At 33.8% G+C, this 12,942-nt stretch overlaps 1 protein-coding gene across 6 annotated transcripts in view; it reads left to right on the top strand.

The window, feature by feature from the left end:
- The window catches only part of LOC123565265 (sodium/potassium/calcium exchanger 2-like), a 67,759-nt gene extending 60,026 nt beyond the window's left edge, over nt 1–7,733 (top strand). For all 6 annotated transcript variants that reach the window (XM_053550165.1, XM_053550164.1, XM_053550167.1 and 3 more), the window contains one exon: nt 113–7,733. In XM_053550165.1, coding sequence (XP_053406140.1) covers nt 113–359 — 247 coding nt within the window. In that variant the 3' untranslated portion in view covers nt 360–7,733. The remainder of the gene's footprint in view (nt 1–112) is intronic.
- The last annotated feature ends 5,209 nt before the right edge of the window (nt 7,734–12,942 follow it).

The following is a 12,942-nucleotide window of genomic DNA, read 5'->3' on the forward strand; positions in this document are numbered from 1 at the left end:
AAATAATCAAGTTAAAAAAAAATGTAATGAGCATTTTCTGTAGACGAAAACCTTTTGTTCTTGACATTCGGTGACATTCAAAAGTAAAACATAGTTTTGTTTTAAATTTCAGACTGCCGATTCCATGGTTACTTTATAATGCTGTTTACGCAGGGAGACCAGTGAACGTTGATAGTAACGGACTAGCCTGCTCTATTGTGCTATTATTTGCAATGCTTATAGTGGTAGTTGTTGTGATAGCAGCCTCCAAGTGGAAAATGACTAAAATAATGGGCGGAGCTATGCTCGTGCTTTATGCAGTTTTTGTCGTGCTCAGTGTTCTTCTTGAACTTGAAAAAATTGCTTGTCCTGTAGACTAGAATCGTGTATCATCATCACTTTTCCATTGAGTTTTTTGGATTGTTTGCAGTGCAGTGTACTGCAAATATTAGGGTAATGCTATGAGATTTATATAACAGTCGTTTTGATTGGTGGCACGATGCTGCAAGTTAAATGATATTTATTTCAGTGTAACAGCATAACAGAGATTTTTATGTGACAAGTTGTTTGATTGGTGTACACATTTTTATCTGCATTTCAAATCCTGTTTCTTGAATTTTTGTTTGCAACATTTGTAGAAAATGAGACAAAAATTGTATATTTGAAGTGATTGTGTGAACTTATGAAACAATTCTTTAAAAAACAAGATACTAGACAGGTTTTACACACAAAATCTGCAACTGAAAAAAACTGTCAGGACTATTTATTTACAAAAAGGGTATAAATAAATGAAGACAATAAAATGTTCAGCAATCAGTGACATGATTATATAATACTAAAATGTTTATACTTGTTTACCTCCATGCAAATTGTGTAGTATTTTAGGCTTGCATTATTAATTTAAATGAACCAACTTATTAGCAGTATTAGCTACATTTAATAAATTTGGCAGCCTTAAACCCCGTTTGTTTTTGATAGATGATAAATACATGTTTCCTAAGTTATTTGAAGATATACTATGCCCTTTTGTTTCCCAAAAATACTTTCGTGATATGAAATAAAATTGAAATTTCAGCTGTGATATGATAAACTTAATGCATATTTAAGACTGCAATAACAATTTATATAATTTATACACACAAACATGTATATTCGATGTATGCATAGATTCTGTATGGTAAATACTGATGTTTTCAAATCATAATATATCTTTAAAGGGACTGTTTAATCCTAGCAATACTTAAGTTTTTACCTAAGTCTTTATGAAATGATTTTTTCATCTTACAACTTTTTGTTGTAGGAATTTTGTATTCTCACTCACCATATATCTTTTTAAGATTACATGGTAGAAAGGTTACATAATGAAAAATACCACACATCAAAGCATTGACAAAATGCTGCAACCAGTCAGGTCTTCATGTTTTCCCAAATTAGCCAGTCATTTAATATGTTTGATTTCAAAATGCCCACCAAATGTCAGACATAATACCCTTAGACAAAATCCACCTTCATCCTGCTTAATTTAATCAAAGCACACCTTTTGGTTTTGTTTTAAATAAAATTAAAATTACAAAATTATGGAAATATATTGCAAAAATACAATGTTTTAGGTTATAGTAACCCGATTGTTAAACTTAAGTATGTTGAAATTGAAATGTTTGAAAAAGAAATGAAGAGGGCTATCTGCCATCTTGATCAAATTTAACAGTGGGTGGGGTAAGGATATTTTGTGCATTCAGTTTGTTGATGAGCATGAACATTCACCGAGAGACTTGTTAGACTTTTGATCATTTAATAGGAAACTAATCCCTGTTTGTGTTTCTTGTTTACCATTATGCTCAATTCTTTTTTTAGTCTGTTATATTGTGTTTGATCATCATTCCTTGTTTTAATATCAACTTTTTTCGTTGTATATATATTCTATGTATTATTACTCACTACTTTCACACATTTTTTTTTTTATCAAGAAACAACATGTTAAACGAACGTCTTGTTATTTTGTTATTAACTTAAGAATAGTTAGAATTTTCTTTTGCCAAAGTTCAGTTTTACTGCCAAAAGAAAAACAAAGTAAGAAAACTGACAGAACCTCTGTAAACACCTATCACAAATTTTCTTGACTGCTATAAATAGAATTCAGACAAACTACAACTTGGTCTCATAGGATGATTGCGTTAGTTTTTAAGATGACACTTATATTTCAAGAGGTTTGTAGGTTAAATGTCAAGGTCATAATGACCACACAACTAAAAATGGTTTTGACTCGATAACTATTGAATGCTTTGGTCTTCAGACTTCAAAGGATGATTGCCTGTGGTGGTCAGAAGATGACCCTTATTGTTTTTTAGCTCACCAGTCACAAAGTGACAAGGTGAGCTTTTGTGATCGTGCGGTGTCCGGCGTCCGTCGTCCGTCCGTCCGTCCGTCCGTCCGTGCGTAAACTTTTCCTTGTGACATCTCTAGAGGTCACATTTTTTGCGGGATCTTTATGAAAGTTGGTCAGAATGTTCATCTTGATGATATCTAGGTCAAGTTCGAAACTGGGTCACGTGCCATCAAAAACTAGGTCAGTAGGTCTAAAAATAGAAAAACCTTGTGACCTCTCTAGAGGCCATATATTTCACAAGATCTTCATGAAAATTGGTCAGAATGTTCACCTTGATGATATCTAGGCCAAGTTCGAAACTGGGTCACGTGGGATCAAAAACTAGGTCAGTAGGTCTAAAAATAGAAAAACCTTGTGACCTCTCTAGAGGCCATATTTCTCAATGGATCTTCATGAAAATTGGTCAGAATGTTCACCTTGATGATATCTAGGTCAAGTTCGAAACTGGGTTACGTGGGGTCAAAAACTAGGTCAGTAGGTCTAAAAATAGAAAAACCTTGTGACCTCTCTAGAGGCCATATTTCTCAATGGATCTTCATGAAAATTGGTCAGAATGTTCACCTTGATGATATCTAGGTCAAGTTCGAAACTGGGTCACGTGGGGTTAAAAACTAGGTCAGTAGATCTAAAAATAGAAAAACCTTGTGACCTCTCTAGAGGCCATATTTTTCATGAGATCTTCATGAATATTGGTCAGAATGTTCACCTTGATGATATCTAGGTCATGTTCGAAACTGGGTCACGTGGGGTCAAAAACTAGGTCAGTAGGTCTAAAAATAGAAAAACCTTGTGACCTCTCTAGAGGCCATATTTCTCAATGGATCTTCATGAAAATTGGTCAGAATGTTCACCTTGATGATATCTAGGTCATGTTCGAAACTGGGTCACGTGCGGTCAAAAACTAGGTCAGTAGGTCTAAAAATAGAAAAACCTTGTGACCTCTCTAGAGGCCATATTTTTCAATGGATCTTCATGAAAATTAGTCAGAATGTTTACCTTGATGATATCTAGGTCAAGTTCGAAACTGGATCACGTGGGGTTAAAAACTAGGTCAGTAGATCTAAAAATAGAAAAACCTTGTGACCTCTCTAGAGGCCATATTTTTCATGAGATCTTCATGAGTATTGGTCAGAATGTTCACCTTGATGATATCTAGGTCAAGTTTGAAACTGGGTCACGTGGGGTCAAAAACTAGGTCAGTAGGTCTAAAAATAGAAAAACCTTGTGACCTCTCTAGAGGCCATATTTTTCAATGGATCTTCATGAAAATTGGTGAGAATGTTCAGCTTGATGATATCTAGGTCAGGTTCGTAACTGGGTCACGTGCGGTCAAAAAATAGGTCAGTAGGTCGAAAAATAGAAAACCTTGTGACCTCTCTAGAGGCCATATTTTTCACGAGATCTTCATGAAAATAGGTGAGAATGTTGACCTTGATGATATCTAGGTCAAGTTTAAAAGTGGGTCATGTGCCTTCAAAAACTAGGTCATTAGGTCAAATAATAGAAAAACCTTGTGACCCTCTCTAGAGGCCATATTTTTCAATGGATCTTCATGAAAATTGGTCAGAATTTTTTATCTTGATGATATCTAGGTCACATGTGCTCAAAAACTAGGTCACTATGTCAAATTATAGAAATAACGACGTCATACTCAGTTCAACACTGGGTCATGTGGGGATAGGTGAGCGATTCAGGACCATCATGGTCCTCTTGTTTGGGGGTTAGTAGATCAAATGTCAAGGTCACAGTGATCTTGAAACTGAAAATTGTTCCACTCAGTAAAAAGGGTATGCCCTTAAGTTGTTAATCCTCACAGGATGATCACCTGTAGTCAGTAGATGACCCTTCTTATAAACTTCCTCCATCCCACCACAAAAAAAACAAGATCACTTTTAGTTTCATATGCTTTAGTATCTGGTCAACAACATGGCACAAAACCTCCCATCGGTCTCAACCCCAGCCGGTCATCACATTACCAATCTACCCTCCACTATCAACCCCATCCAGACACACAACACAGAAACACTTTATATTTTACTTCCCCCCCCTGATCTTAAACTTGGGCATATATTTCCTTGTTTTCTGGAGCTCTTGTTGATTTTTTGTTGTTTTTAAGATACATGTACATCACTTTCTCAGTACTTTTGTTGTAGCAAAAAAAGGAAAAAATAAAAACCAAGAGAACAAGCTATAATTAAAAAATACATTATTTACCTTAATATGTAAGAGTTTATTTTCCATATTTTATTTATGCTACAATATTTGTTGTCTTTCTTTTTACCAACATTGCCGTCCATGTGCCTCATTTTGAATCTCTAGTTCATTTTCAGTGGGGCGAAAGCAAAACTATTTTAAGGCTTAGTTTTCTTTCACCCCATGAAATAATGTAGCATGTTTTTACCATATGTAATAAGTTTGTGTATGTAACATGACCTGTGATCAGTTTTTATGAAGAACAAATTTGTTAGTGAAATCAGAATTAAGTTTTTAAACTGTGATTCTGTGAATTCTTAAATTCTAGATGCCAGTGTTCATTCCTACCTTTGTAACCTTTTTTCAGTTTGAATACTGGTGTATGTTAATAGGCTTTACCTCAACAGAGTATTGATAATATAATTTATTAAAGTCTGCATTAGTTACTTTCTTAATGCAGTGTATTGGTATTAGATTAATATTTGTTTAATACAGTCAAACTTCATTCACTCAAACTAGGATAATTGGAACGCCTTCCTTTGCTTGAACTCATCATCAGGTATGGACAAAATCCCTATAATATATATAATTTTCAATGACTTGATCTATGAATATCTCGAACAAATTTTGACAGTCCTGTCAAGTTCAAGAGAACAAAGTTTGACTGTAATATTATTTTGTATTTTTCAAGTTAGTTCCATTATTTTACTGAATATTTCCTTTTAAACTGAATACATTTATATACAACAGCTGTATATTGAACATTCTATTTTTATGTAGAAAATCATTGAATACAGGTATTAAAATGCAGCCTTTGGGTTTTACCACGTAAAGACCCAAAATTTTAATGCTAGCACTGAAAGACCCAACATTTCATATTAGCACTGAAAGACCCAACATTTCATGCTAGCACTAAAAGACCAAACATGTAACACTAGCACTGAAAGACCCAACATTTCATGCTAGCACTAAAAGAACAAACATGTAACACTAGCACTGAAAGACCCGACATTTCATGCTAGCACTAAAAGACCAAACATGTACCACTAGCACTGAAAGACCCAACATTTCATGCTAGCACTGAGGGACCCAACATTTTAATGTTGGCATACACAATTTGTAACTTTAAAAAGGATCATCTTTTTTCCAGTTTTTCTAAGGCCTGGTTTTCATAGATTCTTAACACACTCTGTTGTCAAAGAAAACTTATGTTAAAGTATCTTGTCTTGTGATACAGATTAGTCAAGGAAAGCCCATATGTTTAGGATTTATTCTTCAGTAAAAAATATAGATCAGAAAAGCATATAAGAAGTATGACACTGACATACCTACTACCTACAAGTGGTTGGCCTGTAGTGACAACCATAAAATAATCTTCATATGCAATTTTGGCATTCTACATTTTTCATGGAAATTTATGTTTGCGTTGAACCACTTCACCTGTGAAGACTGCAGAATTGCCTTACAGGAATACTGTATGTAATCACACAGAAATTGCTGATTTGTGATTCTGGATCAGCTACCTTAAACAAACAAAAAATCTTCTGGATGGTCCCTTTTAATATGACAAGGCTCACATATGTATTAAACTTGTACTGATTCTGTAACTGTAATAATTGTGAAATGAAATATTTTCTAAGAATTTTAAAGAAATGTGCCATGCAGCATTTAAAAACATTGTAGCCAAAAGTCACTTGTTAAATAACTATTGTAAAAGATTTTTTGTTTTCATTTGTAATAAATCTTAGTAGAAAAATGCACTCACAGACCTAGAAATTTTAAAACAAGCTAACTTACTGATAATTTTAAAAAGTATATTCTGTTTGAAAATCATGACGTGTCAGCATATCATTTCAGTTTTGATAATTTTAAGGTCCTTTTTTACAAAATTTTATTGACAAATTGAGATTTTTTGCCTGGTAATTTTTTCTGAGTTTTGCCAACTTTAATTGGCAGGGCATTTACCAGATTTGTATGACTTACTTTCACTTTTTTTGTAATCAGACATACGGTAGTTTCTAGCAATCCATTCTAGGACATACTCTTTGCATAATTTTCACAAATAGAAATTAATAAACAAGAAAAATCAACAACAACACGTGTAGCGTTTGTTCATAGATAATTATTAACTTCCAACGTTTCTGTGTTTTTTTGTTTTTTTTGTTTTTTTTTTTTTCCTTCACAAATAGAAATGAAACTCTGAACCAGCACATGTATAAACTTTATCACTTGTAAAGAAGCCAATATCAATGTGGGAAGAATGTTGATATAGCGCAAAACATTTTCATTAGCGACCTACATTGTTGTTCCGAGCCTGAAGAGCCCTTTATGGTCAATAGAAAAAGTACAGCCTTTACAATACAGTGTTGTGAAGCATTTACCAACTAGGCAATAAGTCAGAAGAAGAAAAACAACTGTCATTTGATGAACAGTTTTTTTCTGCACTCGAGTGATAATGCCTCAAGTAATTGCCAATCAGAGTGCTTTATTCAAAATGCTAGATAAAATGTCAACATGCACACAATTTCCCTTTCTAAACTGTCACGGAACAAGAAATAATAAACATTGCCATATGTCTCATGTTTCTCACTTGCAATATCCAATCACACGACACTCGTACGTTTTGAAATTCATTCCTTGGTAAATATTTGTTAGCGTTTCTATAGACACTGGAAACATTCCCTATACATATAATCAGGCCCATGTTCCCGCAATTATAGCTTTGTACCGGGAATTGATTTTTATCGACTTTATTATAGAGTATTGTTAGAAATGTTTTCTATTGATTGTTGCTAGCTTTGATAATTAGTTTGATTAATGCAACAGGGTAATAATCTTTCATAAAGAATATTTCTCATTTCGCATAATAAAATATGTTGTTTTTTTTTGTTGGCAATGCGATTTATATGATTTAGAAATGGCCAAAAGAGTATTTTTGTAGACAGACTCTACAGCCAGCTGCATAATTAATCTAATCAGGGAGTAAAATTGGACGATGATTTGTTTTGCTTCGGAAATAAAAGATAAAACAAACTGATGAAAATGTTTTGCACCTATCCTTTTTAGTTTAAGACTGTAATGGAGACAAGTCGGGTGTGATTTAATGAAACAGATTAAGGAAAAAATTTGATGAAGGTAGACAAAATCCAGTTTTTTTTTTTGTTGTTTTTTTTTTTCAAACAATTGAAAATTTTCAGTTCTTTTTATTAAAAATTTGATATTTATCACAATAAAGACTTTTATTTTTCAACTTTTGTTAACCTTGTCATTTGAACAAAATCTTTTGGAGGATTTTGTCTGTTTTGATCAAATTGGATAGCGGAGAATTTGTTCAGAGATGGTGGGGGGGGGGGGGGGCATTATGACATTACAGTGTACCGGAAGTAATTTATAATTTGTTTCACATGCAAGAATGAGTTTTGAAGTGCTTTTATTTGATGCCTATGTCTTAAGTTTGGGTAACATGATTTTTTTGTAAATTTTAAAAAACATGTTTACATATATCAACTTAACCAGCATACTGTAAAGGCAGAAATTTTTGCAAGGAATTTAATTTCACTGTATTTGCTAACTGTCCATGTTTTCGATAAAAGATTCTCCCAAAATTTGAATAGAGCTAACTTTTAACCTAGTTGAAATATCTGATTTAACAGTATTTTATATGAAGCAATAACACATCAGGAACTTAAAAGGTTCTTTATCATGTTCTATGTGGAATTGATAGGTTGCACCAGTCCATGAAATGAAATGGCAAGAACAAATAAAAAATCCTGTGCATTTTATCTGTGAAGTTTAAAATCAACAGATGCACGTTCATACCAAACAGCACATTATGGTCAAAACCGTAAAATTAAGTTTTGAGGGAGCAACATTTGAAAAAGAGGAAAACTTCTTGATATTTTAGGTACAAAATGTGACTTGTTCGACAAAAGTACAAGAGGTGTTCAGCTTATTGAACATCTCTGAAAGGCATGCATGAGAATTTTTGCATTGCACTGTGATCATTAGACTGTCTTAAGGAACAGCCTATGGTATATAGGGAATGCTGATGAGATGGTGGCAGGAGTGCTCCATAGATTCCCCAGAAATGATCGACTTTAAATTCATTGTAAGGCAAAATGGAAGAAACTTTATCATTAAAATATTACAACAACTTTGGCCTCTTAATTTAAGCATTGCAAAATAACTTATTACTAAAACAGAACCTTATATCAAACCAAATATTTGTATATATACAAATCATTGAATGTATATGTATGCTTCAACAGGGTTCAAATAAAAACCTCTCATATGCATAATATGTCCTAAAATGGTCATAATGAATTGCACTGCAAATCATTAGTGATTTTGAATTATCTGATAAGTTTGGTATGTGTCACACTTGATCACACTTGATATATATACAACCATTTTTCTTGCATACCGTTCAAAAGTAAGTGTTTTTCACCAGTGCTAGAATAGCTTGTCTTACACCCCAGGGTGTAAGATGTATCCCCAGGGTGTAAGATGTATCATGCATTAAGTTGTCATTTTTGATGTCATATGAATGAGTTACGTAAGTGCATACGCTACTTTATGAAAAAGTGCTGTAGAAAAGTCATTTGCTTTATATCCTGTTCTGTTTGTAACATAGGGTAAACTTCGGTATGCAAGAAAAGGGATACGTCACTGGTTGCTGGTACAGTTGGGAATATCAGAATCTGGCAACTGTATTGACAGTGACTTGGCAAAACCAAAACAGTTTTGCTTGAGCCAAATAGTCCCATCTGCACCTACAACCTGTGCAAAATTCATATAATCTCAGATTCAGTATATTGTACAGTAATATGCCGAAGTAAAATAATGTCATGTTTTACACATGTATGTGATAATGCTATACAATGTTCTTTGTTAATAATTATTTGTTTACATTTTTTATGTTGACGTTTCAACAGAAATTGTTAAATTATGAATACATTGTTTTGTAAATAACTGTTTGAAATAAAACTTCATTTAGATAATTGGCATTTGTTTGACATCTTGTCCCAGTTGGCATGTTTTTTATTAAATGACTCAATTTTTCGTCATTTCATATACATCTGCTTCTGCTGGCATCCTGGGTCTGTCAGAATGTATCTTTTTCAATTTCATTTTGTGACTTGACAGTTGATAAAAGGTTAACGTATTTATTCATTATAGTGTTGCTGACTGTTTTGGTACATGTAACACCTTTGCCTTGTAACCATGTACTTCTCAAATTCTATCCTTTAATGCCAGGCACCAGGCACGACAGCATTTGGTAGTGATTTTGTGACTAGCTGACAGCTTACAAACCAGCAACATTGAATCATATCCCTGCTAAGTTGGGCTCAAAATATAGACTTACTGTTCCAGAGGTGTACGCCTTAGACCGTGGCGTACATATAATATCAGAAACTCAATTTGGGTCAATAGATACTCAATAACAGTGTTTTTGAATTGAATAGATGTGCTGTATGTTTTCTTGGGAAAAAATGCTTCCTTTTTTTCTGCGAGGTAACACAAACCTTGTTATTATTATCATCAATACCAAGTGTAGTTGTGCATGTGCGAAGCATATTCCATTTGAATTATTTTTCACAAAGTTATGGCCCTTTATTTGTTTCAGATATGAATAGAGTTACATTTAAAAAAACTTCAATAATTTTCTAACATACTTCATATGTTGTTAAGTATAAATAGTTGATGACCCTTGGTGATTACATGGTCCCTTGACCATGAATTTGACCTACTGACCTGCTTTCTTCTTTTTTTAAGATATTGCCATAAAATTTTGACCACTTGTACAGTTTTGAACGCACATCTCAAAACTGACTTTCAGTGACCTTGATTTTGACCTGCTGACCTACTTTCTTCTTTTTAAGGTAAAGCATTGAAATTTGGAGATCTTATACAGTTTTGCACAACATTTTTTGTGCATCTTTGACATTTTCTCTCTGTACAATATATAAATGCAATGTACCATATTTTCAATGCCCCTGTTCCTTTGATAATAAGCTGCTGTCTGGGGGTATTCATCACTATTAGTGATAGGTCTTGTTACATTTGTTTAACCCTTTAACATTTATATGGAAAGAAACCTCTCTTAATATTTAGAGAGTCTGAGTATGTCAACAAATTAAGGAGGTAATAACAGCCCACAGCAAACACAGAAGCTTTCCAGATGAAAAGGAAACCCTCTCCATGTAATCATTGTTAATTGAATGTCTGTACTTTACCAAAGACGTATTTATGAGGGCTGTTCACTCAGATGACCATTAATGTGCTTTAATTCTGTCTGGCAGTTGCAATAAAAGGTATATTATTTCTGGCGTTGTAATATTAGAAGAACCACTTAACAAGGAGGTTTCTAGGTTATGCTTTTTTTCAACTGTCATTTACTTGTGTAACAGTTTTTCAATGTTTAATTAAATGTGCTGTGTGGGTGGTCAATGGAACAATAATAGCTCTGCCTGGTATTGACCTAGTAGTAATGATGGATGAAAGTCACTTAGTGGACCTGGTTCAAGTCTTACCAAAAGTCAAATTCTTTTATTAAGTAAACTGTCCAGTTTGGTATGCACATTCTTTCGTGTTATAACATCTGCAGAATCCTGAGGGATTGGTTATGTCCGAGCTTGGTATTGCAAAGGTATCAATATATCCCAAGGGACAATGGTTGTGTCGAGCTTGGTATTGCAAAGGAATCAATATATCCCGATGGATTCTGCTGATGTTAAAACATGAAATGTACATGTGCTAACACTATTCTAGTATAAAACGTGCTAAAAGCTAATAAATGAATATGTTGTCCATCAACACAGTGAATTGTCCCTGAAATGTGTGGGAATGTCAGCATTTTTTTTATCACTGACGTCATTTTCTTTTGAATTATCCACTATAGGGCTGTAATATGGTAACGCTTTGCCATGGAATGCACATAATGTAAAAAGGTGTGTTAACAGCACATAAGCATCAACAATCATCTGCTCTCCTTTTAAAACACCCCTGAGCCACGCCATGAGAAAACCAACATAGTGGCTTTGTGACCAGCATGGATCCAGACCAGCCTGCGCATCTGCGCAGTCTGCATGGTCAGGATCCATACTGTTCACTAACGGTTTCTCTAATTGCAATAGGCTTTGAAAGCGAACAGCATGGATCCTGACCAGACTGCACGGATGCGCAGGCTGGTCTGGATCCATGCTGGTGGCAAAGCCACTATGTTGGTTTTCTCGTGGCGCAGCTCATATAATAACAGTTTCATTAGATTAAATAATCTGCCTGTTGATATAAACTGATTTTGATGATAAGAAACGGTGATACTGGTAATAAATACTAACTACTGCTCATTGCACCTTTTATGTTCAGTCTGGGAAATAATTTTATCTATATTCAAGAAAGAGTTACAGTTCTTGTGCTTTTCAGTTTATTACCTTAAAATTATTGAAAAGAAGTACAAAAAGGCAGATAACTTTATCATTACGCAGGGCAGATTTTCCTCTTAATGACATGTATCACTGTATCACGTTATATCAAAATCCATTTAGTGGAATTAACGTCATTCTCTTCAATTGCAAAAGGGGACAATTTTGTATAAAATCTGTATGGAACTTGTTCATTTATCTTTCATGGTGTTAAGTCGTATTAATTTCTCATCAAAGTCAAACTTATTCCTTAAATTTTTAAAAAGTGCAAGAAGGGAGATAACTTTATTGTTATTCAGGGCAGAGTTATGGTTATTGTGTCCACAATGTTACATTAAATTCCCTTCAGCAGATTTAAAATCATTCTCTTAAATATAAAAAAGCCATGGAAAAAGCCATTATCATACATAGTTGTTTAACAAGAGCTGTCACAGGAGACAGGGCGCTCGACTATTTCGATGCTGGATAGTGAAACTGGGCACATCTGAGGAAGCTGGAGCTGTCACTGGAGTGTTTAATGACTCCAATGTGGATGAAGATATTGGACAATAGCTTGAGTCTGTGTCAAAAGTATTAAGTGATGAGAGATAAAGATGAAGTGTATCAAAACATCAAATAAGTATAATTATTAAGTGATGAGAGATAAAGATGAAGTGTATCAAAACATCAAATAAGTATAATTATTAAGTGATGAGAGATAAAGATGAAGTGTATCAAAACATCAAATAAGTATAATTCTAAGCAAAGAGGGGGCATTATTCATAAAATATTGGTGCAAGAGTGATGCATCTTGTGTCATATGATGTGGGTGATGATGTGGAACAATATTTTAAGTCTAAATCAAATCCATTTAGTAGTAACTGAGATATAATGAAAATGCATCAAAATTAGCCTTAAATTCCAAGTAAATGGGCAGCATAGTTCATGAAAAATTGGTGCAAGAGTTATGGACCTTCTGCC

This window comes from Mercenaria mercenaria, chromosome 8 (assembly GCF_021730395.1).
Source record: "Mercenaria mercenaria strain notata chromosome 8, MADL_Memer_1, whole genome shotgun sequence".
Lineage (NCBI taxonomy): Eukaryota > Metazoa > Mollusca > Bivalvia > Venerida > Veneridae > Mercenaria > Mercenaria mercenaria.